The sequence below is a fragment of the Brachyistius frenatus genome, unplaced genomic scaffold, assembly GCF_029030835.1.
Source record: "Brachyistius frenatus isolate BFR_SWC_R1_liver_20210118 unplaced genomic scaffold, ASM2903083v1 Contig_62, whole genome shotgun sequence".
Classification (NCBI taxonomy): Eukaryota; Metazoa; Chordata; class Actinopteri; family Embiotocidae; genus Brachyistius; species Brachyistius frenatus.
In genome coordinates, this window is record NW_027210661.1 from 2,203,241 (window position 1) to 2,229,304 (window position 26,064).

Genomic DNA, 26,064 nt, shown 5'->3' on the forward strand with positions numbered 1-26,064 from the left:
ACACCTCGGCACTAACAGGGTGTCAGTGTTAAGTTTTGGATGGGAGAGGTCATTTTCACAACAGCACAGGAGTCAAATGTCAAAGGTGAATGAGGTTTATTAAAGTGTATCTTCCTGTCCACAGTGGATCTTTGACATCAGCACTCCTGAATGCTTAGGGAGGGAACAACTTCACCTTTGGGCATTATGGGAAGTAAAAATGGACCACAGCAAGCTTGAGAAAAACCCTACAACGGGTAAGATCGGCAGATGTTAATAGTGGTAGAAGGAGAAGAGAGGTAAAAGTGGTTAGCACTGAGGAAAATGTAAAATCAAAAACATACAAAACTTACCGCAATCTTGATTTAGAATATAACAAAAAGGAAGAAAAGAGCAGACAGAGAAATTAAAGAGACTGACTCGGTCAAAAAAAATCTGGCCTCCTTATCTTTCCATCTCTACGTATCACTGACAAGACGCTGTAGTTTTCTTGATTTGATATTCTCATTATCATCTTTTTGAAACCCGTTCTTCACCTCAGCGTCCTGAAATGTCTGCGCTGAAATATTATCTACTCATTAACGAATGAGAAACTGTGACAAGGATCCAGGTTCTTAAAAACCAAGGCCGAAGTACACAGATAAAGCCAGAGATTTAAAGATACACCAGGACAAAAACTAATTTCTTGTTAAATATTACACTTTTGCCATTTCTAAGGAGCTAATTATCCCAAATTACCAAATAAATCTGACTATGCAGACAGATTTATTTGCTAAAGTTCAGATTTTCTCACAATGAGACTTGGTAGTATGTTTAACCAAAGTAACCACAGTATCATTTGCCAAAAGGGAAACGAGTTTCTTTGGCTTTGTTTTGAAAAAAAAAAGCATAAAAATCCCACATATAAGTTAATATTTTGAACTCGGTCCTTAATTTTGACCAATACAGTTGCATTTATTGTGTAATATCATACAGGCTAGTGGAGTTTCAAATCCATCTGTCAGCTGCGTAGTTACAGTGACTGTTTTTTCTATATCTTGGGGTGTGTGTGGGTGTGTGTGTGTGTGTGTGTGTGTGTTAGGTGAGTCCATTTAACCGTGTAGTGTGCGCTAATTGTCCCTCACCTGTCCATAGAAAGCCACGCGGTAGTAGCGACCGAACAGCCGCTTTTCCGAGTTCACCACCTCAGTCACCTTCAGATAGGAGCGGTGGATGTCGTAGTACAGCTCTGACAGCCTCTGTGCGTAAACACGAGCACACAAGTTCAAACTCATTCAAGCTCATAATGTGCACGCCTTCACACAGAAAGAGCAGCAGGGCATCAGTTACCTTAAAATCTCTCCGCTTTTCAAAGACAACAATCACAGGTTTGTTGATGTCCGCAATGAGCTCGTATCGCTCCGATTTCCACAGATAGTCCACACACAGCACCAGCTGTTCCACCAGGGTGTCCTACACAGCACAGTGGGATCACAAAACCTTCACACTCGGCATGACACGATCACATCCCACCATCTTCTCCAACCGGCAACAATGGTCACAATCATAAAATGCTACTAAGTTTATGGTTTAGTTCAGCATGAAAATCTAACACTGACCTCAGTATATGGCGTATCTTGTGTTCCAGCGTCTTCCTTCATGGCGCCCTCCTCCTTCACATTTGGGCTGATGCACATAAAGGCTGCCCAGCCCATGGAGAAGGAGGCTAGGGTTTCAAACAAGTGGAAGTGATATCAGCGTGTGTAATTCAAAAGATAAACCTGCACGTGTCCTTGTTCTGTTCAGCTTGTAACATACAGATGCGTGAAATGCATCTAACACAGATAGTCTTGTATGAAAATACAAGACGTTTTTACAGTCAAACATTCCATTTTTGCAGACTCAAATAAAAAAACAAACAAACAAAAAAACCATCAAATGTGAGTGTGCTTTATATCAAACCTCAGGGACGCTGAGCATCTTATCCAGTGAAACTTGTGTGAACAAAAAAAGTAACCGGACACAAACTCATCATCGAGGCAAGAACAGTTGTCCTCAAAACATGAAACTGCACAATACACGGTGTAGAAAAGTGGTTAAAGTCTGAACCAGACCTCGACAACCTGACGTTCCTTCGATCCAAATCATATCCGCCTCTAAAGATCATCACCTTCCACCCAATTCCAAAAAATTCAAAGAAATATCACTGCACACCCATTATCGCCCGCACTCCCTTGTCTCTCCATCCGCATACATACTGAACTCCCAACCCCACCACCCAGCAGGCCCCAGGCGCACACACTCACTGTCTTGATCTCGGGAGGTAGTTAGTAAGGAGCTACATTTAAAGACAGGGCTTTCTTCAGGGGACACACTGGACATCCTGGCCTTGTCAGCTCTCCAGTAGCCTGTTTGGTAAGGAGGGGAGGAGGAGCAGGTTTTACAAAGTTCACGTCCACTTGCTTTTGCCTGCTATGCTCAAGGACAAGGCTCACAAATCAGCGGAGCTACTGGCACGCTTTACTAGCTATCGGCCCACAGGTTCAGTGGCTAAAGCGCATGCGAAAGGACGCCAGACACATACAGTGAAAGATAGACACATGCAGCAGTTTAGATGAGGAAACATGCGCACAAACAAACAAATAGGAAAACATGCAGCACAGAAAAAGGTGTGGACACCAGTCTCGTGGGAATCCATCTTCATTCCCCATGAGTTCCTCATCAATCTCAAACCAGACAAAGTCACACTCAGGTCACCAACATTTTTACTTTTAGGCATAAACATCCACCAATCATGATTGTATGAAGGAATAATGCTTGTATGTTACAATGACTGTGTTAGCAGAGAGAGAAGGGTTTTCTGATTGACAGAGAGCTCTGATTGGACCAAAAGAAGTTACGATGTCTGCAGAGATGCACGAACTAACAGCAGTTTCATAGCACTGCATTTGCACAGGTGTTTGCGCATATACATACACGCACGAACCATGCTGCAAAAAGCCTGTGAAGTGAAAGCAGCAGAAAGCGTGCACGAACCTCTCCTCTTCAGTGATTCAGCAATCAGGGCTGAGATGTGGATGTAGCACATAGCAGCCTATAGGAAACACACAGACAAACAACCATTCATTTTAAATCTTAAAAGACATTTGTGAAAGCTGTGACGTAAGAGCACCAAAAAAAAAAGAAGTACAAAACATTTTTATAACCTCCGAGAGATCGCCGTTGCGGACGTGAACCTTGGCCATGCTCTCCAGCCAGGTGCGTCGAAGCTCAGGCGTGCTGGCGTACGAGTTGGCCAAACTGTACTGCAGATCCACCAGCATCTCCGCATCCTTCTCGTGCTCCTTCATTTGGGCTGTGGCCATCAGAACCGTCCTGATCCGTTTGGTCAGGTCCTTCACTTCAGCAGGAAATGGAGTGTTCTGTAGAAAATTCATTCAAGAAATTACGAAAGAGAAATAAAACACCACTACGCAGTATACTACACATCATAATCATTGACCTTCAGTGGTGCATCTCCGTTGGCAAAGTTATTGATGATTGCCAGAGACTGTTGAAACCTCGAGCCTCCAATTCCAGCATCTGCTATTAACTGACTCACTGCTTTAATAACCTGCAGAGAGAAGCGAAAGGGTCAGTGCAGTTGGACAAAGCACACGACACAGGCATTTACTTGCACCCCTAAAGATTGGGTCTCACTGACCTGCAGATGTGAGCGGACTATAGACTTGCCCTTTGTAAACTCAAAGTTTTTTCTCATGACAAAGTACAGCAGGGCAGCTGCCTCCATCTGGGTGGAGCTGGATCGGTGGTTACAGCACTTGAGGATCTCGTAGCACAGACAGCCACACAGGTCTGCCTTACCCTGGAAGAACGCATTGGGAAACTACAGAAAGAGAGGAAGATGAAAACCGACATAAGAAAAACAATCGGAGTCCTCACTCAGATGGTATATGTTTAAATGAACTTTGCAGGACCTTTTGTACAAAAAGTCTGAGGGCGGCAAAGATGTGTCGTAGAGTAGCAGTTGATTGGTTGATCTGAAAGAAGAGCAAGTAGGTGTCCAGCACCTTCTTCATCAATGTGTTCTGTCCATCATCCAGCAGCATCTGCTTCTGCATGTAGGAAGAAAAATAAAGCAGAAAACATATTTTACTGTGACATTCTCAACAGGCAACTTTCTTTAAACGGTTTCAGGCAAACAGTACTTTATACATCAAAGTAGAAACAGATTATTCCAGCCACCAGGTGGCAGTAAATGATAACTGGTTTGACTGATGTGCCTTAAATGTGTGCATGATTAATGCTGTGATTTTTCCTGGAGCTGAAACAAATGTGTCAGTTGGACAAAAAAGTGTGAGGATTTGTTTTGTGTATTAACATGATGGTGGCAGATATGAGAATGCTGCTATTTTTTTTTGTGTGTGTGTTTATTATCAAGAAGCAGAAACAAAAATATGATTTCAAAACTCCCTGTTTATTCTTACAGTCAAATATACAACTTTATAATTTGATTTTGATTAAAAAAAAAAAAACTTTTGGTGTGCTACATATCTTCCAAAATAAAGGTACAAAAGTCATAACTGATTTGTTTGCAATTATATGTCAATGTGAAATCTGAGAACTGAGCTCAGGTCACAGATTTGGCAAAATAAAATGATTATTGATATAACATTCTACAATATTTAAAGGTTTCACATGTTAAGTGTCGAAGCTACAATATATGCAATTCTGCGCATAACAACGTAAAATGGATTCTCGTTCACAAAAAAGTAGATGGAAAATAGCGTAGCTATATAACATTAAATGGAGTTTAGAACTTTACTTAATACAGGTAAACAAGGAAATAATCACTGACCTTGTGATGGTGAATAAAGAGCTCTAGTACATCCAGCACAGTGAGTGCCACTTCTGTGGACAAGTTTGCCTCGATGTCTGTAGGACTCAGTGTGTCCCCATCCTGAATACTTCCATCTAGAAACAGAACCAGATGTGAATTCATGCAATCCAAATAAGACACCTCACTGTCTCCTCGGTCAGTGTGTGTGTGTGTGTGTTACCTGTGTCCATCATCTGCAGCAGCTTGGGGTTGGTGAGGGCATTCTTGCCCCGGATGATGGGCATGGTCTGGGAGCGAGCATGTCGGTGACCTTCACCTCCAGATGCCATCCTGGAGGCAACAGCAAGGGTCAGCAGTATATATCGATCCCAGAGCTCACGCGTTTGATTTGTCACTTGTTTAAATTACAGCAAATGTGGTACTAAACCTTTGGACAATTCCATTGAATTTGTAATACAAAACTGGGTAGGCCAACAATCTCTACAGATTGTGCACACTTTAGTAGGCAGGTAAATATAAAGAGTATCCATGTCCCAATGCCTTGCTGCTATCAGGAGACTATTAAGTAATGAGATTACGGAGACAAAGACTGGCAAATCACACAGAACACTGCAGGTATGAGGAGGGGCATGCTGAGAACACAGTTGCAGTTCACATGGAAACGAAGTGGTCACATAAATGATGAATATACACAGGACAAAAATGTGTTTATCTTCTCTGATCTAACTCCAAGTGTTCTCATTGTTATTTATAGTGACGCCTGTGTTTAAAAAATGTGGCAGTTACTGCCGTTAAAAAAAAAAGCTTTGAGCCAATCACCAGACTTCATTGGCTTAAGAACACTTTGTGACCAAAGACTCCGTGTCTTCAGATTAACTGTGTCATCATGGCTGAGGTGTTTCCTGGTGGAGGGTGATTACCATTGTGGGAAGAGGCTTGAGGGTTGAGAGGGGTGGTTAGAGCCCTTCAGGGTGCCATTGGCATGGGTTGACTGGGCCAGCTTTACTGCCGCGGCTAGCTTCCTGTTCACAAGCCAACCACATCAGAGCTAACATTAGTTAGTTTAGTTAAGACCATCATTGTTTTAGTGTTCATCATTATTAGGAAGTTATCCAAACTGAGAGCAGTTTGAGCATGGCAGCAATCGATAAAAATTTAACTTCTAGCTTGAATGTAAACACTTTGCAAAGCAGTACTATTTTTGCACTTTTGTGACCTGGTTACAAATTTATAGCAGCTGGGTCACATTGTATGCTGGAAAGGCCGAATGAAATGCTGAGAGCATACAAGATCTCCAATTTGACCTTGGTGTGATGAGAGCGGCAGAAAAAAGATCAAACGGCTCGCGCAGAGAGGAAAGTCAGCCAGATGGAAAGGTTAGAGGCACAGCAGAGTCGATGGTTTTAGTTTGCCATTAGTGAATATTGTGTAAATGTTATATCAACTCTAGGTAGAGTGCTAATGGGGAGCAGAGGCTGGGACTTGGCATTAATGTAAAACAGTGGACAGCATGGGAATTAAAATGTATTGATGTGATGAAGCTGCATGTCAGTTAAGCTGCAGCACAAATCAGCTTAGTAACTGGATCCCAAAAAACAGATGTTCGACATATCATATTCTTTTGAAGCTTAAATGAAGTGCGATTGGAAGCCAAGTCAAGTAAAGCAAATGGTGCCTTGGCCAGACAAAAGAAAGAAGACACAACTACTGTGTAAGCCAATCAACACAACAGCATCAGATCCTTTTAAGGAAACTCAAAGAAGCCAAGCAGCAGGTGGAGACCAGCCAATCGCCATGGAGACGGAAGGTTACAAGGTCGACATGCAACATCAGTGAGGAAAATATGGTAAAAGATGTAAAAAACAAGCAAAACATGCATCTATTTTCATTTGTGTCAACACAGAAAGGGTTACTTGATGCAACAGAACATCAATAAATGTGCAGTCACAGTGACAATCCATTAACAGGAGCGGCATGTAGGGGGGGTGAGGGGGGGCATGCACTGTGATGGAGCCGACAACAGCAAGGTCGAACATGGAGAAAACGTTACAACTAATTGTTAACTTGTTTGTATGATGTACTTGTGTATATTGCCCACGTGTATACGTGTCTCCTCACTACAGCCCACAATATGGCAAGTTAAGGAAGTGAGGCTCCCTGAACTAACTGGGACAGCAACAAAGGAATGTCTAGAATTAAACTGCAGAATCGCTGGTTAAATCAAAGTCCCTAAAAAAAACTCAATCAGCTTCTTACTAGCAGCAGTGGCATAAACAGAAAAACTGATTTGGTTATTTTACAAAAGACATTTCTGTATTTTTGCTTTTCTCTTCTCACTGATCTAAAAAAAAAAAAAGAAGAAAATGGGCAGGGCTCAATTAGAAACCTGCAATGTCATGTACATCCATACACCAATCACAATTTAGCAACATTTGAACCCAACTGATGACAACTTATGTTGCCGGTTCAAACACACACATTCACACACTCCCGATGAGCCCTATTAGTAGTTTTTTTTAAACTCTTTTATTATTGCTTTAATAACGAATATTCAATATTGCGAAGAAATATTGAGCATGTTTTCAGGGGATTCAATGACTGATTTGCTGTCTGACACATTGGCTGACTATCTCCCTAACTTGCTGGATGAATACTCACTGCTGGTGTATTTCATCGCTCCTGAATTTCAGTGGGTGCCCGCACTGCCTCAGCCAGGCATCAAAGAGCTAACAGACAGAGACGCTGAGACAGACACAGGCGTAAGACTGTGAATCCCCCCAGGCCCGGTATTACAGACGAATGTTAAGTAGCTAGCAGCCCCAGACAGGCTCAACTACGTCTGAGAGCCCTGGCTACAGTAGGCTTCCAGCTATCTTTATTCAGTTAATGCCTCCATACACAGTAAAGCAGTGTGTTCTCCCAGCCTTTTGTTGGCTTACATCTCAGCATCCTATTGCTGAAAGGAAAAAAAGGGCTAATTTAATTAGCTGGGAGGAACCAGAAGATGGAAGACTCTAGCAGTGCCAATGGCTCAGCTCCAGTAAGAGCACGCACACGCACACGCACACGCACACACACACACACACACACACGATAACAACCCCCATCCTGTGCTTGCCAACTACTACAGTACAATATCCAGCAGTGATTCTCTCTTAACAACAAGATCCAGGAGTTTCACCTCCCCCCTCTCTTCCTTTTCTGCCCTCCTTTACCTCCATCCCTCTTGAAGCTCATCCCCGAGTGTGCACACGCATACAGAACACATATTAGTATTTCTGCCTGACTGTGTTTGATTCATCTGTTTGTGTGGTTTTTTTTTTTTACATGCCTGTGTGTGGCTGCATTTACACATGTGTGCATCCATGTGTGAGCATGATTATATGAATTATGTATCAGTGGGTGGGGGTGCGGCAACCTTTGGCTGTATGTTGAGTTAATAAGCTGTTTCCATATCCGCAGCGTTATAACAAATGCATCTGAATAACACCTGGTCCTTCTCTTTGACGGGGAAAGCAGTGAGGGGCACGGACTCACCTGGCTATGTGGCGCTTTCCAAGGAACCTGAAGTGCTGAAGACACAGCCTGAGGTAACAGACAATTTAAAAAATATCATAAGCATCAGTTAGACTGTTTTTATGTATTTTGTAAGATTAAAACACAGGGTACATGAGGTGCATGTGATCAAACGGAGTTGCACCAGAACAGTCTAAATGCTGACACAAACTGGAAACTAACTGGAAAGTTACTGCACTCCTCGGTGGACAGGGAGCTCTCATTGGAACGACAGTCTGTTTTTCTTCTCTCTCTCTTGCTGTGTCATTACTTTTCTCTGTTCCCTTCTGGCCATCTTCCATTTTCCTGTCCTCTCATTTGCCTGTCCTCATCCTTAACTGTTGAAGTTTTTTTTTGTCTCTCTAAGTAACACTAATCAACTTAATAGGACCAGTGGTAATACTGTGCAGTGAAGAAAATAGGGGTCTTACTCCAGAATGTTAAAGAAGTCGGAGATCTCCTGGTGGATGGCCCGGTGCCAGTAGGACACCAGCACATCTGGAAATAGACAGCAAAGAATATCATGTCACACACCAGAGCAGACATCTGGCCAAGTACCAGAGGGGCTTTGATAGTCAGTTTTACGCTGAGATGCTAAAGGAGTGATTCAAATAGACCATGCTTGAGCCTGAAAGAAAGTGCACATATCTGTATCAAAATAGTTAAACAAAAAAAAAAGAAAAGTAGGCTTCTATGCATCTTGGGAAACCCTCATAAACACTGATATAATAGTAAATAGAATAAATCCTAAATAGCATTTCCACCACAGTTTAACTGGACTGGACTGTGTAGATCCTGTGTATGAATATCAGTAAAATGTAATTTCTCACCTTCAGATATGGTTTTCATGATGTGTAAAAAACACATGAGGAGACTGCGGGTCTCTGCCTGGTCCAACTTGTCACAGCGAGAACCGAAGCCAATCAGGGACTGGGGCCGGGCAAACTAAGGACAAACATCCAGACAGATAAAGAAATACAAATTATAGTTATCAGGGTTATGGCTTCTGCTGTGGACATTGAGGTTTTCTCTATATGTATTAATGTGAATTTGTGGGTCTCGGGGAAAGTTAGATTTAACGGGTATTTTATAAGATCATATGGTATCTTCAGATGAAATTTTACAACCTTTAGGCCAGCAAATCAGGTTTTTGGAATTCCAAGCGCAAATTGTATTTCAGACCAAGTGGGAAAGGTTTGGAAACATCATGTATACCTCTATGTTGGGAAACTCCATTTCCAGAAAATATGCCCATACGGCTAACTCTATTAATGAAATATGAGAAATCTAAATAATTTAAGATTAGGTAAAATTATCTAGTGGTGGTGTTGGTGATGGGGGTTGTCGGAGGTACTGATGGCTGACAAACTTCATAGCCATTTTATTGCTTGTCTTGCCTTGTTTAAATATATCAGTGATGACATTCTTAAACTGGTAAAAGAGCAGTGTGTAAAGTTAATTTGTCCACCATATTTTTTCTGCCCTCTTCTTTCAGAAATAAATATATATTATGAAATCTATTATTAATGCCTCACACTCCTCCTTTGCCACTGACCATGTGCAGTGTGTCAAACACAAGGTACACAGTTGTGTTTTCTAATTCCTTTCCTTCTCTCACCTTCTCACATCCATCCATCTTCTCACTGTTCCTGTCACTGTTGCTAGGGTTGGAGTCCACGCTGATTAGAGAACCTCGAGAGTCAGCCTGGTTACCCGTAGCAACTGCAAAGGATGAGAAGGCTGGTGGTGGGGGAGGAAGGGTGTCAGCATCAACGTCCTTATTCACACGTTTTTACTTTATATATAGACTAACCAAAACAAAAATATGAACACACACATCACACAGAGCTACCTGTAATGGAGTTGAGTACTTCTTTGGAAAAGGAGGCATCCACAGAGTTGCCATGGCGAATGACAGGAATCCCCCCTCCAGCCACTCCTCCCCCAACACTGAGGTCATCTCGAGAGCCCTGGTGGGGGTGTAAACAGGGGTGCACATGGAAGGAAAGGGAAATGCTTTTTGTTTAGCCTGAGTCTTTTATACTTCTGTCTGTCACATCTATTGGTTATAAGATTTTATTAAGAAGCTTGCAAAAAGATTGCAACAATATTTTCAGCATTCAAAATGACAGGGTTAAGTTCTAAATTGAGTTTAGCAGAATACCCATGCAGAAAACCAATTATTGCAACTGCAAATAATATTAAAATCCCTCATCTTGATTCTTACTTGGTCACTAGAAGTGAAGTAGATGGGGAAGAAATCCCGGAGGAAGAATCGAGGCATGTTGTCCAGGATCAGGCCGTACAGAGGCAGGTAGAGCGACGCAATTCTTGCTTGCTTCTCCTGGAAAAGTTAATTACACGGACATCACGATTAGTCTCATTACAACGTTTGTGCAGATTCTTTTATCAGACAGTAGCGTGTAAATCAACACCTCCTTTGATAAATAAAGCAAGTACATATTTTTTATGTTTGCAAAGTTTGAATGTTGTTGTTCTTAAAATGAAAAGTGCCTCTGGTGATCACCCCAGTGTAAAAACATGAGACTGAATTCATTCATTATTAAATGGTCTGTACTTGTATAGGGCTTTATCACCTTTTGGTCTCAAAGTGCTTTAACATGGTTTTCCCATTCACACACTAATGAGACAGATCACCATGCAAGGTGCTGCCATCAGGAGCACATTCACACACTGATGGTACACCATTGGGAGCAACTTAGGGTTCAGTGTCTTGCTCAAGGACGCTTAGGCATGTGGGCAGAAGGAGCTGGGGATTGAGCCACCAACCTTCTGATTAGTGTGCAACCCACTCTACCGTCTGAGCCACAGCCTCCCTATGAAACATAACTTAAATTTCCTGACTTCGGCAAAACTTTCAAATAAAGTTGTGCTTACAATGTGTTGCTGGAGAGGTTATCAATATATCTAAGAAGCTTTATTTGATCATCTATATTTGTGTTTTTTACTGTCTTTGAACACTTCATAACAGAAAAAACATAATGCAGATACATAATAATAACAATAAACTTTACCATAATAACAAAGATTCAGGGGCTTAACCTGGGAATTTCACAGCAGATCTTCTCGGACAGAAAAGGCTCGGTCACTTTTTACATACTGTAATAACTCATATATCCTTCTAAGAACATTTTCACATCATCATTTCCCTGTTTTCCATTTTATTTCCAGATCGCACACATTTGGAGTTTTGACTCAGATTTGAACGGACCTAGTTTTGGCTGAGACTTCAGTCCTGCTGTTTGTTGTGGTTGGCAGTATTTGGTGCTGTTTAACAGAGGGCAGATTATTAAACTTGATCTGTTCCAGAAACTTCCCAGCATTTATTAAGAAATCCTCACTGTTGCTTGCAGCTGCTATGAACAGTCACATGTCAGTCTTTATGTGCTTGCATGAGTCACAATGGAAGAATTTCTACTGTGCGCTGATGACTCATTGTTCACGGCTTTTAGTTTTCTCCCATATAAACATATGTTCTGTCTACCTTGGTGGCATAGCGCGCATCCAGAGAGTGCTTGGCCATCAGGGTCTTCAGGGTGGCCAAGGCCAGGTGTCTCAGGTCCTGCTCATCCTGGAGGGCCAGCCCCAGTTCCCGTAGCAACAGGCCAGTCAGAAAGTGTTTTCTGCAGAACTCTCCGGTCAGGTTGTACTCAGGCACTGACACTGAGGAGAGACACCATAAAGGATTCACACTTTAAATTAACTGAGCTGCGCAAAATTTTAATAACGCTAAGGCCAATATTTGCTTTCTGCCAGGAAGTTAATTCATCCATTTCTAAACAGAAATATGGTTACAGTGAACAAATAATGTGAAAAGCCAAACATTCAATGAGTTTCATCATCGTCATACCACTGCAGCACATTGAACACCACAGAGAAATGAGTGAACATATTTACCATGAGTACTTTGTGGCTCTGGGGATGCATGGTCTGACATGGACAAATAAAGTAAGAAAAAATGACAGAACGAGTAAGATAGAGTGACAGACTGTTAATACACAAATGAGAGTGAGAGCTACTTGATGTATGACAGTTACTACATTAACACTGGTGTCACTGAACCACAGGGAAGGACTTGGACTCTTACCTGTGATGCGAGCGGAGGGTAGAGGCAGGCTGAGAGGGATGTAGTGTTCGTGGTTACACACTTCTCTCAAGAATTCAAATTTCAGCTCACACAAGATCTATCAGTCACACACAAAAAAAAAAAAAAAAAAATCCATATTATTACATTGTATATAGGTATGTAGTTGTAAACTTCAAATATGGTAAAGGGCTTTTCAATTATATTTGTCTTTACGATGAATCTTTACTATGTTTTTACCTTGCTGTCAGTAGCAGTGATCATGTTAATGTAGTTGCTGATCAGTTTGAACGTGAAGCCTCGATCCGTCAGAGTAAAGCAGCGCTGCAACCAGACAGACAGACGCCGTACAATTACAGACAAGACTCAGCATCAGTTAAAAAAAAGTGAGGGAGACAGACCATTGAAGAAAGACTTAGGAATTAATGGGGAACGGTTTGTGTTTGCAGAATATTGATACAGTTTGTATTGACCTCTCCTTGAGCAACATGCAGTCAGCTTAATAGCACATTAATGTGGGTTCCCTACTGTCTGCTGAAATGTCACTGGGGCCCAGAGCATCATTTCTTTTTTAGAAATGCTTGTTTATTACTATAGATGGATGGATCCAATAGGTCCAAGACTGTCCCCATTGCGTGCATATGAAGCGCAGCACAGTGATGTGAATGGAGCAGGGGGAAGCAATAGCTTCTGTGAGGAAGTATTCCAAGTTTCCTTGCTTGATCTTCATCAGCACTTGAGTTACATGTGTTTTTGTGACCACTGCTACATGCGTATAAGCGATTACACCATGAACTTGAGCAGAGAGAGCACTTCCAATTTCGTGTCAAACTTGGGAAAAGGGGGAAAAGGGACCCTTGAAATGCTTTAGGAAATCCACAGCAATGAAGCAATGAGCCTGGAGAAGTGTTTTCAGTGACGTTTTCATTTCAACAAAACATCACTGCCCAAGATTGAAGAGGGCGTGTCAGGTCATTATTGCAATCGTGTGGGGTTTCTTTAACATTCACGGCGTTGTGCACAAATCCGTCGCCCAGGGTTAGACTGTCAACACAGACTTTAACTACGACATTCTGAAGCGTGAGGGATCGCCCTCGTAATCTAAATCCATGAGACAAGAAATATTTTGCTCCCACCTTGACGAAAGCTGCCACAGCTAAGTTGGCACTGCGTGTTTCTTCCCCCAGGTCTTTGTTCTTCCAGAAGATGTGTTCGGACACTGTCTCCACCAGGGTCTCCACACGGCTCAGGTAGGATGAGGGGAAACGCTGGGGCCTCGGAAGCTGTATGAACAACAGTATAACACAGTTGTGCACCAAATCCCAGGAACATTAAAGAGTGCAAAGGACGTGTACTTAACCAAGAACACGAGGTTACAAAATAATAACACCTTACCTTCACTTTGTCAGAGTCAACCAAATGTTGGGCCATGGATTTGACAATGAGCTCAAAGAAGAACCAGGAGAACTGAAACAGGGAGAGGTCAAAGCAAGGTCATTCTTGTTTCAATATTTTGTTTGTAATTAAGACTTTTTTTTAAAACTTTTTTCTCTTCAACCTTTGAAGCTCCATGTCATTCATTTGGAAAAAAAGAAAGATTTCCCATTTTAGAATGAATCAATTGAGGAGAGAGACAAACCTTCAGGACATTCCTCACTGCCGCCTGCTCATTGCTCTTCAGGTCAAAGGTCATTCCCTTAGCCAGCTCCTCGTGAACCGTCCTGAAGCCATGGGCCTCTGACTTGAACACGTACTAAGGACAGAGAAGGAACAAGGATGCAGAAGTAGTCATTCAAAGGTGCACTTATACGTATAGGGCTAAATCTCCGTTTTTTTCAATATTGATTTGTCTTTTTTTAATGATTTTATTTTTAGGAATTATCTGACTTTGACTGGAGAGCAACAAAATTAAGATGAGTGAAAAGGGGGGGGGGGGGAGAAAAGATAAGGAACTGCAGGCAACATAGCTGCAACAATTAGTTAATAAGAAAAATGTTATTTTGAAATTGTTTTCAAGAGAAAATGCCAAAACAATGGGCAAAACAAGGTTCTCAAATATGTGAATTTTTCTTGTGTTATTTGTCTTACATTATAATAAATTGAATATTTTTGGTTTGTGGATGGTTTGACAAACAAAACAACATTTTAAAGATTTTTTTTATGTTTTGTTGACAAAATAATTCTTTGATTAGTTGATAAAATATCTCAGATTAAAAGATAATGAAAATAATCAGTATTATTTTTTCTTGATCAGTTGACTATTTACCCTGTTTACAAAAATCTTAAAATGTCTTGTTCTTTCTAACCACAAGATGAATTTATTACATTTAAACACAGAAAAGCAGAAAATCCTCACAACTAGGATAGTGGAACAAGTTTTTCTAGAAAAAGAACTTAAACAACTTAGAGATCAAAATCAATTTTCTTCAATTAATCGATTAATTGTCTCACTACCAATGTGTGCTAATACACACATTCACAAATACAGTAGGAGCCTGTGAACCAAAAACACAAACCGCAACCTGATATAAGGCAAATACAATATTTTTCCACTTGGCTAATCAAGTAATAAAAAACTACAACATTAATCAATCATAGGATTGTACTCAATTCATGCTCCAGTAAATGAATACGCACATGCTCACACACACACACACACACACACACACACACACACACACACACACACACACACACACACACACACACACACACACACACACACACACACACACACTCAGCAGTTTAAATTGGACACCACTCGTACTGAACATCATGCCAATCTGTTGCTATGGCAACCGTGGTTCCATTTACTGTGCTAGTCCTCTTACCTCCCACCCTTCCTCTCTGCCACTACCTCTTCAAACTCGGCAGTTTTCCTTCGCTGTGGCCAACATGAAACAGGTCTCGTGGTTCCTCAAGCTCTCTTCTCTAATTCTCTCACTGATTTTCCTAAACAAACATGCCTTGTGTTTCTGATGGAGCGAGCTGAATGTCCTAGTTTGCCTCCTACTCAATCAACCTTTCTTCTTCTTCTCTCCCTCTTTTTATGTGTGTTAGCACAGCGTTCTGGGCACATGGACCTAGACACGCTTCTGTTGGTCCAAACACACAAATATACACACAGGCAAACACATACAGCCCCCTTTTTCTGTTTTCTTTCTCTCTACAAATGATACTGCTTGTGCATGGAGGATTCCACTCCTTTGTGGAAAACAACAACCTTCAAAATTATTATATGATATTTCTCAGTACACACACAAAATCCAAGGATTACTGCACACAACACACACCACCCTCGATTTTACCTTGATAAAGGATTGCAGGTAGTGATCCAGATTTTCCTCATGACACTTGGCAACAATGTGGACTAGCACTCTGCAGACACAGAACAAAGAAAGTATCGATCAAAAACTGTCAGACACTTTTTCTCTTTGTTTCTCTTCAATAGCTGGAAGAACTTGTTTTTAGATAAGCCTGGCTTATTCATACAAGAACCAAAACGTCAAATACCAGCAATTAAAACTGTCATTTTCAAACACTACGTGCTTTTTCTTGCTGTGTGTTTTGCCACATGTATTGATCCAGAATACTGATGTACATTTGTTGAGGACCCCTGTAGTACCACTGCCTACCTGGTGGTGGCAGTAGTGACCTCATCATTGTCATTCTGAGTGAGAACCTTGAACAGCTGGTTGAAGAGCACTGGCAGGAATCTGACGATCACTGGGATTTTCTCCATACTGAGGAGACCCTGGAAAAGAATGGAAAAGAAGCAGAGGAGGAGAAGGAGGAGGATGAGGAGGTGGAGAAGACTGAGATTGAAAAGGGTAAATAAAAACCCATGAAGAGGCTGAAAAAAGCCTGAAACAGTGTTGCATTGACATGTGTTTAGTAGTCAATGTCCTGGTTTTTGTCTCAGTCACAATTAGTGAGATTTGAAGAGATGTAGTGGCTTTTCTCTGACCTTCAGGCAGTTGAGGAAGTTGGAGGTAGGAGGCTGAGAGAGGTCCAGCTCTCTCTTCTGGCACTGCTGGAAGAATCGGTTCAGGTGGAGGTCCTGGCAAAGAGAGAAGGATCTATGAAAAACTGCTTGAATCTGCAAGATCACTTAGTGGACTGGCTCCTTTTTAAGTGACAGTTAATGCTGGAATGTGAACTTCAATACTTCACAACTATGTTATTGAGTGGTTCAGTCTCAGCCTTATCTCAAACACTTGAAAGGGTTTAAACTTCAAAAACAACAACACAAAATAACCAGAGTTCATACTTTTTTTGTTTAAAGTTTTTTTTAGGAGGACAATTGTGCAAATGAGGCTGAATGAAGCAATTCTTCCTTGCTAGTGTACAAAAACACCTGCACAGGTGAGCAGTACACACTTGAATTTTTCATTCATGGTTGTAGAAAGTTTGTTGGAACACAAAACCCACCTGTGATACCAAGAGAAGATATTAATATCTATTGATATGTTTTGAGCATCTTTTGTTTGAACATTATTGTGTGTACATGATACAAAATCATATTCTTATAATTCTACATTTTCTGTGCTAAACGGTTACTGTATTTCAACATGCATCTAAAATAATTTAATGTTATTTTCAAATGACATATCTGACTGTGTGGCGACGCAGTGGTTAGCATTGTCGCCTCACAGCAAAAAGGCTCCAGGTTCAAATCCGGACCTGGGCCTCTCTGTGGGGAGTTTGCATGTTCTCTCTGTGCCTGCGTGGGTTCTCTCCGGGTGCTCCGGCTTCCTCCCACCATCCAAAGACATGTGTCTCAGGTTAATTGGTGGTTCTACAAATTGCCCTTAGGTGTGAATGGTCTTTGTTTCCATCTGTCTCTATTATTATAGATAATAATATATATAGATTATAATTATAGATAATGTCATGGATATCTGACTGTACATATAACGTTTCTGTAAAGACATTTGATATTTTCACATTTCCTCTATAAATGTGTTTGACTTGATTTGTCTTTATTTAATTAATTTAGTAGCAATTGAAACTAAAACCTAGCCACTGATCTGATTTAGACCCACCAGCCAATCAAGAGATTGCTGTGCAGGGCTCCAAACATCCTCTGCTGGCAAACTGTAAACAGACACAGTCCATTTCCTTTATTTCATGTATACACAAGAAGACGCTACTACACTATCCACTAATGCTGTGCATCTTGGACTCACATTGCATTGGTTTGCAAGCTGCATAATTCGTTTAGGGATATCTAAAGGTTATTTTATGTCCATTTTAGAATTACACACAGGCAGGCCCCATTCAATATTATTCTGTAGGCAAAAGCTGAGATCGGACAGCTGAGAAAAGGAAAATGGCTGGCAATTTCACTTTGAGTTGAAGTGTTCCTTTGAGGCCGAGACCGTGACAGGGCGTGTTATCGTTCTGGCTCATTTTACAACAATTTAGTGGGTGAAACTGTAGGTAGAAACCCATTCATTAATTTTCTACTCCACTCAAATTGTTCAGGGTCATGTGGGGCTATCACAGAATTCACAAGTCAAAAGATGAGGCATACTTTGAACACAGAAAACAGTTCATCACAGTATCAGTAAGCCAGTAAAAAAATGAAACCTCAGAAACCCAAATGATGGTCTGACCTGAGTGTACACTGTGGAGACGACATTGGTGGAAACTTTGAAGATAGCTTTTCCTCCATCGACCCATTTCACATCTGCTCCATTCTGTAAGAAGGGAAGACAGCATGAGCATGTTTTCACACCAACTCATTTAATCACATGCTGTAATGAGTAATTTCCTTCATCTCTCAAAAATTCCTGTTTTTATTGTTCAGTAGGATTTGGGATAGTTTCACGCTCCTCTCCCACTCTCCTCCTCGACCTCACCTTGCTGTTGCTGGCTTCCTTGATGGCCAGGTATCCAGGCGGCAGGTTACAAGAGACAGAGATGCTGAACTCCTGAGATGTCACACGGCCTTCTTTGAGGAGAGGCAGCCAAGAATACCCCACTAAAGAAAAACACCCATGTAAAATACAAAAATACTGAATATTGGAAAATGGCAAACACAAAATAACCTGGCTTGAGATCTGTTATTGTCCAGTGGGGGTAAAGTCAAGAACATTTACTCGGGTACTGTACTTAGGTGCAATTTAGAGGTACTTGTACTGTACTTGAGCATTTCCATTTGATGCTACTTTATACTTCAGCTACTTTATATATCAGTTAGAGAAACCAAACTAGGACTTTTACTTTAATCTTTGAACTACATTTTGCTGCTAATACATCTGTACTTTTAACAAAGTAGGATTTTTCATTCAGCACTACTTGAAATTACTGTATTGGTACTTTTAATAAAATATAGGATCTAAATACTTCTTCCACTACTGCCACCATCTCACCTGGGGTCTCCAGGGCCTCTTTCCTCTTGGCATTTGTCTTTGCATTGATGTCACAGGTGACATGGTAAAAGGAGAAAAGAAGATGGTGCTTTTCATGGAGTTGGGTAGGAAGCTCAATCTTCACCTGAGGACACAAAAACATTTCATGGGTTATATGTGTTGTAGTTTGTTGTAATTTGGCATGAACACATATTCTTGCTAAAGGCAGGGAAAGCTAAAGTTGAGCCACCTCCAGATTCTACTTATTTCTGTGATGACTCTTCAAATTCTTTTCCAACCCCGGTCCTCACCTCATCATAGAAGTCGGGATTCTGAGAGTGATGAAGGACTGTGGAGCAGGCTGCTGCGGTGAATACTGGTCCTCCTGGCTTGCCATAGATGCACTGCAAAAACATCAGTTTCCCATGATATAGAAAGCTTAGCCGGAGAAAGACTGACTCATATAAAAGCCAATAAATGTCCCATCAGCATGTTTTTGGATAACTTTCTACCTTTAAGGGTTTGGCAACGTCTTCATCTGAGCTGCGGAACTCCACATACACTGCAAGGTTACGAGCCTGTGAACAAGAGGGCCATTGTAATATTAAATGACTCGACATGCACAAAAAACTGTACAATAAAAATATATGAAGTGCATAAAAATCAAGGGGAATGCTGTAAATCATCTTACAATTGATTTTTTTTTTTCTCAGTTCAGTTTTACTGATGCACATGGCACATTTAAATTCAACAATAGTTGACCAAAGTGCTGAACAACTTTACATATCAAAACAATCAGATGAATTTGAAACATTTAAGCAAATCAAAGACAAAATAAGGGATTACAACATTTTTTTGAATGAACTTTAAGTTAGGTTTCTATTAAATTATACTAAATCTTTAGTGTCATACCTTGGCAAAGCTCTTCTGACTGTCATACTTCAGGTGTTTAGGGTAGACATAGATGTGGTTTCTGTAGACGCGGTGTGGCTGAGTGAACTTGGTGGTGTCCTGGACAAACTCCTCCACCTCCACCGTGGGCTGTTGTTTGCTCAGATCCTCAAAGGGCTTCACCGGCACATAGGAGGACGTCATGCAGTCTGACAGAGAGTTTCAAACATGTGTCACAGTAGCGAAGGTAAAGCAGAAAGACAGCGGATTGGGAACATGGATGAACAGCGACAGAGAAGAAGTATTGGCTGAACAGCGGACATACTAGGATGCTCCAATGGAACATAGTCCATTGCGATGTCCACTGTCCCAGGAATGGTTTGCAGTTTGCTGGTCTTCTCAGCCCTGCAAAAGTTTGAATAAAATGTTTTAAGAAATGAGCATCTTATCTGAGAGAAGTGTACACGACCGACTTTGCAGGTAAAACCATCTTACCTCCTGTACTCAGACACCAGCTTAATCAGGTCATCTGTGGAAATCTTGTTGCTCTCCTGTTTGAAAAGGGGTGAGAAACGAGACTCTCGGTCCAGTGCCCCATGGTTGTCCTTAAACACTGGCCTGTAATAAAAAAGAGACAATAGAAAAAGAGACATAGAAACCACCAATGTTGGGTAAGATTAAATCCCAGGAGGATAACGCTGTGGAGACATTTTTAAGTGTTGTGGAAGCAGAGCCTTTAAGCACGGTCACTGACCTGACGGACCAAGCAAACGGCATGCGGTACTTTCCCAATTTACTGCAAAACTGTTTGTTGGATTTCAAAATCTTCTGAACAATCTGTTTAGGACACAAGTAGAGAAAGGTGGACGGGGAGAAACATTAACAAGAAGCCACAGCTGACATGCTTGAATCAAGTGGGATGTCATCAGCCCTAAATTCCAGCTGATGTAGGAGTGTCAAGAGTGACAAACTAAACAGAGGTTGTTTAATACAACTCTGACAGCAGGTCTCATGTCTGGTGATTCACTTAGCCTTTTAAACAAAGACCACATGGAGCCCTGCCAGTGGGGGAAGCCAGGAAATGTCTTGGATTGCATCTTGGAAAAACCTCATTTCTGAACTATCTGACCTGACTGGCATTCATTGATGAAGATAAACTCTGAGCTTACAGGAAAACCATTTTGCAAATGTCACACTATTTTATTAGATTAAGCCATTTTTCTTACAATAAATGCCTTAACAGCCAGTTTAATGGACCATTTCCCCTGCCTGCTCTGAGATAGGACACTTTAAAGGCTTTAGCTCTATTTTGTTGATCAATGATGAATAAAAAACAAGAATAGATGTAAATACTGAGGAAAAGCAGTCACAGCAGTAAGAAGGATTTTAGAAGATGACTTTCTGACCTTGCTGGAGTCTGTATTCTTGATATAAGGCTCGGTGCCACAAGTAATATTTCCCATCAGCACCTTTTCCACTCTTGCCACCATCACTATGTCTGTATGAGGGTTGGTCACTGAGAAAATTGCCTGCATGGACACCATTGGAGAGGCATAGAAGAGTGAGTCTACATGTTAAAATAGGGATGGAATGAGAGCATACATCACTTGACTGCATCTATGAAACATCCTGTACCTGTTTGGGAAAGCAGAGCCAGTGTTCCAGGTCCAGGCTGAGATAACAGTCACCTGGCTTCCTCTCAGCAGGGGAGCACAAGCCATTCTCCTGACCTCCAACCCCCAGACCAGGAGCCCCCGTTCCGTTACTGCAGCCTCCGAGCATCTGATGCACCACCTCATGGTTGAGGTCCACGTGGAAGTCTGCGGACACTTTTCTCCCTTCTCGTACATCCAGCAGAGCCAGCGACACAAAGAAGGGTTCAATCTAGTGGAGCATAATCAGCATGGTCATTGTCAGCAAATGTACAGATACATACAGTAAAAATTATTTCCTTTAGATGTAAAAGTTACATAGCTTCACTTCACAAATATCAAAGGAATAATGCAAACGTCGGTGATGAGGCATGTTAAATGTCTAAATAATTGTCTAAGAGAGTAAGAGGTAAATGTTTCTTATCCTCACATTAGTGAGCGGTCCAGTTTCACTCTCGTTGACACAGCCCTGGAGCATGAGGTTGAGGGATCGACAAGTTACCATAAACCTTCTGCCCAGCTTCTCCTCGAACGGACGTACTGGTGTGTTTTCAGTGGATGAATGTTCAGTCCGAGGGCTCCTCAGAACCTGTGGTTGGTGAAACACAGTTTGCGTGGACGCATGCTTTATTTTATTTTTATTTCAAGGAGAAATATTTAACAATGAAGGAGATCTGGTTAAAAGTGCAGCATAAACTGCACACAAACACCATAAAGTACAGCTTTACATGAAGTCAAAATTGGATTTAAATAGGTCAAATGTAAAACAAAGTACAAAATTGAAAAAATAAAATCTATCATCACACATACTGTATATACCTGGAGATGTGTGGCTAAACTTTTTGTACTTACAGGAGTGTCAGGATCAAGGGAGAACAGATTCAACCGCTCCTCTCTTCTAGCTGAGCGAATTCCCTCATCTGTCTCTGAGATATACTACAGGAAACAGGAAAAATGGCAGGAAAACAGAAAGACACCGGCAGTCAAAGACTCAGTACAAATAATAAATAGCTTAATGTCTATTAAGTCGAGTGATATCAGTGAAAATAGAGAGGTTTTTCCGGACAACTGACATTTGTGTATGTGCATGTGTTAAATAGAAATGTGCATGTTCTGACTTTCACGTTTCTAGTGTGTTCTGCTGACTTGAACTTTAAGATAGCCTGTGGAGTTTTCATGTAAACAAAGACAGTTACATTTATTTTCAGTGTTTCTCACAAAAAAAAATGCCTCGTAGGCTTTTTTGAGGCCTGAAAAAACATGACAAATGAATTTTTTGCTCATAAAATATTTGCAAAGCCGAACTTTTGAATATCTTGAAACCAGCATTGTCAAATCCATGTTTACACTGACTAACAGACCTATTCTTTCTGTTCTGTTTCTGAAGTTTTTCTATGCTTCGGTATAAATTACCATCATCAGTTGTTGATTGGTGGGAACACAAAATCATTGAGCGGCATGCTCAGTGTACGTGGAAACGTACATGTACATGTATGCTTGTGACAGTGCAGGATGAAATACAAATAACTTTGGACCTAATAAGGAAAACATTGCTTCATATGTTTGAAAAACATGGTAGCAAACCTTTGCGAGCTCCGGATTGATGCCGTTCTCTGTAGTCTCTTCATTTTCCTGCAAACAGCAGTCACTCAGCGACAGGTCAAACACATCTGGAGAGAGAACACACATAATCAGGACTCCTGGGAGCGGCTTCTATTTATGAGTGATGACTGTCATCATTAGGTGGATGGGGAGGTTTATCTGAGCAGTCCAGTTTATGTTAAAGGCCAAATAACATTTTCTAAAGCGGAACATTAAATACACACTAAGCAGAGTCTGCAGACATATATCCATCTCAGAATAAAAAATATGGCTCCATTTGTGGTGTTCATGGATAATAAAGCAGACAGACTTCTGTAGAAATATATCCTTCATGTTGCCTGGAGCAATTCTTCCCAAAGGCCATGCTGAACCAAATGGCTCATTAATGGTAGGTCACCACACACCCGCAGCCTGATTTAGAGGCATGCTAACAGACCACAGAGGCATGAAGGCTGAGGCTATTACATCATTCCTTCACGTTTGACTGGGTCCATTTTCAATGCTCTATCAGTGTGTTATGTTATGTTACAGGCTGTGGACGCATGCCAAACCTCTCACAGAGCTGGCACACAAGGTTTTTTAATAACTACTTTTGATGCTCTAAGGTGGAGTCACTGTTTGGTGTCAAGTCTCATTTCCTGAAAGGGATGTTATGGACTGAGCCCCAACTCTGCAGAAATTCCCTGTTAAGGCCATGGCAAAATGACAAATATTATTTATAGTTCGAGTTAGTCAGACAGAGAAGTAACAGCTACATTTTTGCTGACAGTGGGTGTATACCTCTCTTAAGGGCACCATGATTTATCCATACGCTGGAAAATATATGCAAAAATCTCTTTTTGTCTCTTTTTAAATACCTCTTTCTCCTCTAAATTACCATTTGTGTTTCCATCCCCTTTTCCGTTTCCAACTGTTTTTCAGCTCCCTCACTCTACATCCATCGTAGGTAGACTTTGTGTAAGTACAAAAACAGATCTCACTCTCACCCTGCCGATGTTCTGTGAGGTCCAGGCTCTTGCGGTCTGGAGCGGGCCCGTCGTGGGGACTGATCTGTAAGATGCGTGTCAATGTGCTAATCCAGTCCTCCATGTCCTGCTCACTCTCCGCGGCCAGCACAAAGTACGTAACCTCGTTCATCTTCAGCTCAAAGGCATGTTTCCTCAGGCGGTTATTCTTTAGGGGACGAATGGATGGATAGGATAACATGATAACAGTCAGATTTTGTATTCTTTGTGATCATGCCTAGAGCTACATTTTCCAGTAGAGCAACTATACAAAAAAAACCTGTGTCTCAGTAAAACGATAAAAGAGCAGGTTTTATTTTCTGACTATTGATTAAAAAGGCTCTGATGCAGGTCTTTGGACATAAAAGCATAGATTAGACTACTTTATTACAATGGATTAAAGTGTGCAGATGTGTTTTATCTATATTCTTGCAGCCTTTTCATATCTTGCATACATAGACACATACACAGTATATATAGCTACATCTGAAAAAAAATGTACATTACACTGTATGGTCTACAGCAAGTATGGTGTTGTATTGCGTCCTTTCTTATATGAATGCTTTAAAACCCACCTGTACCACACCTGTGCACGAATCAAGGAAGATGCACCCTTTGGGTTCCTTTGATATTTTTTCATCTTTGTAGAAGTTCATGATGTAGGAGTTATCTGTCAGCTGCGTGAGCTGGAAATACCTCCTTTTGAATGACTGCACAGATAGAAATACAGTTCAAATACATTAACCTGGCTTAATGAACAAGCTATGGGTAACTAATCATTTAACTAATCACAAAAAGACAATTATTCTACAACTATTTTGGGTTTATTGGAAAGTTTAGAATGAACTATGAACAATAATGCAAGCACTCTTTTAGCTTAATTTAGCTTAAGATTTCTGGTTAAAAATATGTCACAAGTTCAAACAGAGTTTAACAGGTCAGAGAGCAAAGTGAGTACATGGGAAGACCTGCGGACAAGGTTTAAAACCAAGACAGAAGAACTGTGTGCGTGTTCGTGCGTGTGCGTGTGTGCGTAAAGGGAAAGCATCAGACATTTCCTCACCCGAACAGTGATACTATTGTTGACGGTGCTGTTAAAATTCCCTTTGTAAAGCCAGCCCGACCGAAACACACCAATCCCCGCCCCTCCTCCTCCTCCTCCACCACCGCCTCCTCCCCCTCCCCCTTTGGACGAGGACAGAGAGGTGGTATCCTGTAAAACAAATATGGCCAGTTATAGATGCATTAGCTTCCCATTCATCCCTCTGACACACAGGGGCAGATGACTTTGTCGACTCAAATGTAATTTATGAACAATGTCCCGCTGACCTGTAATGAACTAACTGATCCTGCAAAGTATATTTTAACAGCTTTAAGGCTGCAGTAAACCAATTGAAACACGTGGCCCAAGATGTATCCAGTATGTAATGCATTCACTCTGAAAGGCATTTGACAGAAGATGGTCATTACTGACCTCATCCTTGTCCATATCTTCATGGTCAATCTCAAAAGAATGGGATGGCAGCTTCTCTGCCTTGTACAGCTTCCTGTAAAGGAATGGAGCAAGACGTTGAGAAGATGTGGATATCTGAAAATTAAATACACTGATGGAAAGAGAAAATGATTTCTGGAATTCAATTAATGCATTTAATTAATCAATTAATCCATTTGGGTAGAGCAAACGACTGTGGGTGGCTGACTGCTGCATCGCTCTCTGTCAGGAGTCAACAATAGGTAGTCCTTGCTCACTCCCGCTCCACTGATTTCAAAGGCTGTCCCATCTTTGTGTGTGAGCCACGTGATGAAATGCCTTTGTGTGTGTGTGCTGTGAGCTGCAGACGGCGAGGCTGCAGTCTGTGGAGGATAACACTGGAACCGCCCTCTGCTAAAAGTCACAGTCATAAAGGCTGTCTGAGAAAATCCCTTGTTGGACTATGTTTAGCAAAATTCTGGTGACTGTGATGGCTACTGGCTACTGATACAGGAATGCCAATACTGGCCTCCACCAATTAAGGTCGCTCCACTCAAATCACAGCGGTGACAACCACATCAACTGTATATTCTGATTGCATCATGATTTCATGAATGCATTTTACTTAAG

General features: G+C 41.3%; 1 protein-coding gene across 7 annotated transcripts in view; it reads right to left on the reverse strand.

The window, feature by feature from the left end:
- dock10 (dedicator of cytokinesis 10) overlaps positions 1-26,064 on the reverse strand; it is a 60,111-nt gene that overhangs the window by 3,581 nt on the left and 30,466 nt on the right. For 4 of the 7 annotated variants that reach the window (XM_069706434.1, XM_069706432.1, XM_069706436.1 and 1 more), the window contains exons 5-50: positions 25,438-25,510; positions 25,027-25,176; positions 24,539-24,673; positions 23,946-24,132; positions 22,942-23,027; positions 22,210-22,293; positions 21,788-21,946; positions 21,341-21,589; positions 21,112-21,234; positions 20,460-20,542; positions 20,201-20,323; positions 20,031-20,110; positions 19,727-19,914; positions 19,327-19,392; positions 19,126-19,218; positions 18,836-18,959; positions 18,323-18,444; positions 18,077-18,160; positions 16,426-16,518; positions 16,094-16,212; positions 15,767-15,836; positions 14,098-14,211; positions 13,854-13,925; positions 13,595-13,741; positions 12,699-12,782; positions 12,462-12,558; positions 12,272-12,304; positions 11,859-12,037; positions 10,581-10,697; positions 10,206-10,323; positions 9,972-10,093; positions 9,184-9,298; positions 8,785-8,851; positions 8,336-8,383; positions 5,719-5,820; positions 5,019-5,128; positions 4,817-4,932; positions 3,936-4,073; positions 3,662-3,844; positions 3,461-3,571; positions 3,165-3,380; positions 2,995-3,052; positions 2,265-2,366; positions 1,578-1,684; positions 1,309-1,431; positions 1,104-1,217 (exon numbers count right to left, since the gene is read on the reverse strand). In XM_069706434.1, coding sequence (XP_069562535.1) covers positions 1,104-1,217; positions 1,309-1,431; positions 1,578-1,684; positions 2,265-2,366; positions 2,995-3,052; positions 3,165-3,380; positions 3,461-3,571; positions 3,662-3,844; positions 3,936-4,073; positions 4,817-4,932; positions 5,019-5,128; positions 5,719-5,820; positions 8,336-8,383; positions 8,785-8,851; positions 9,184-9,298; positions 9,972-10,093; positions 10,206-10,323; positions 10,581-10,697; positions 11,859-12,037; positions 12,272-12,304; positions 12,462-12,558; positions 12,699-12,782; positions 13,595-13,741; positions 13,854-13,925; positions 14,098-14,211; positions 15,767-15,836; positions 16,094-16,212; positions 16,426-16,518; positions 18,077-18,160; positions 18,323-18,444; positions 18,836-18,959; positions 19,126-19,218; positions 19,327-19,392; positions 19,727-19,914; positions 20,031-20,110; positions 20,201-20,323; positions 20,460-20,542; positions 21,112-21,234; positions 21,341-21,589; positions 21,788-21,946; positions 22,210-22,293; positions 22,942-23,027; positions 23,946-24,132; positions 24,539-24,673; positions 25,027-25,176; positions 25,438-25,510 — 5,284 coding nt within the window. The remainder of the gene's footprint in view (positions 1-1,103; positions 1,218-1,308; positions 1,432-1,577; positions 1,685-2,264; positions 2,367-2,994; positions 3,053-3,164; positions 3,381-3,460; positions 3,572-3,661; positions 3,845-3,935; positions 4,074-4,816; positions 4,933-5,018; positions 5,129-5,718; positions 5,821-8,335; positions 8,384-8,784; positions 8,852-9,183; positions 9,299-9,971; positions 10,094-10,205; positions 10,324-10,580; positions 10,698-11,858; positions 12,038-12,271; positions 12,305-12,461; positions 12,559-12,698; positions 12,783-13,594; positions 13,742-13,853; positions 13,926-14,097; positions 14,212-15,766; positions 15,837-16,093; positions 16,213-16,425; positions 16,519-18,076; positions 18,161-18,322; positions 18,445-18,835; positions 18,960-19,125; positions 19,219-19,326; positions 19,393-19,726; positions 19,915-20,030; positions 20,111-20,200; positions 20,324-20,459; positions 20,543-21,111; positions 21,235-21,340; positions 21,590-21,787; positions 21,947-22,209; positions 22,294-22,941; positions 23,028-23,945; positions 24,133-24,538; positions 24,674-25,026; positions 25,177-25,437; positions 25,511-26,064) is intronic. The other 3 variants (XM_069706439.1, XM_069706433.1, XM_069706438.1) reach the window with 3 other exon arrangements.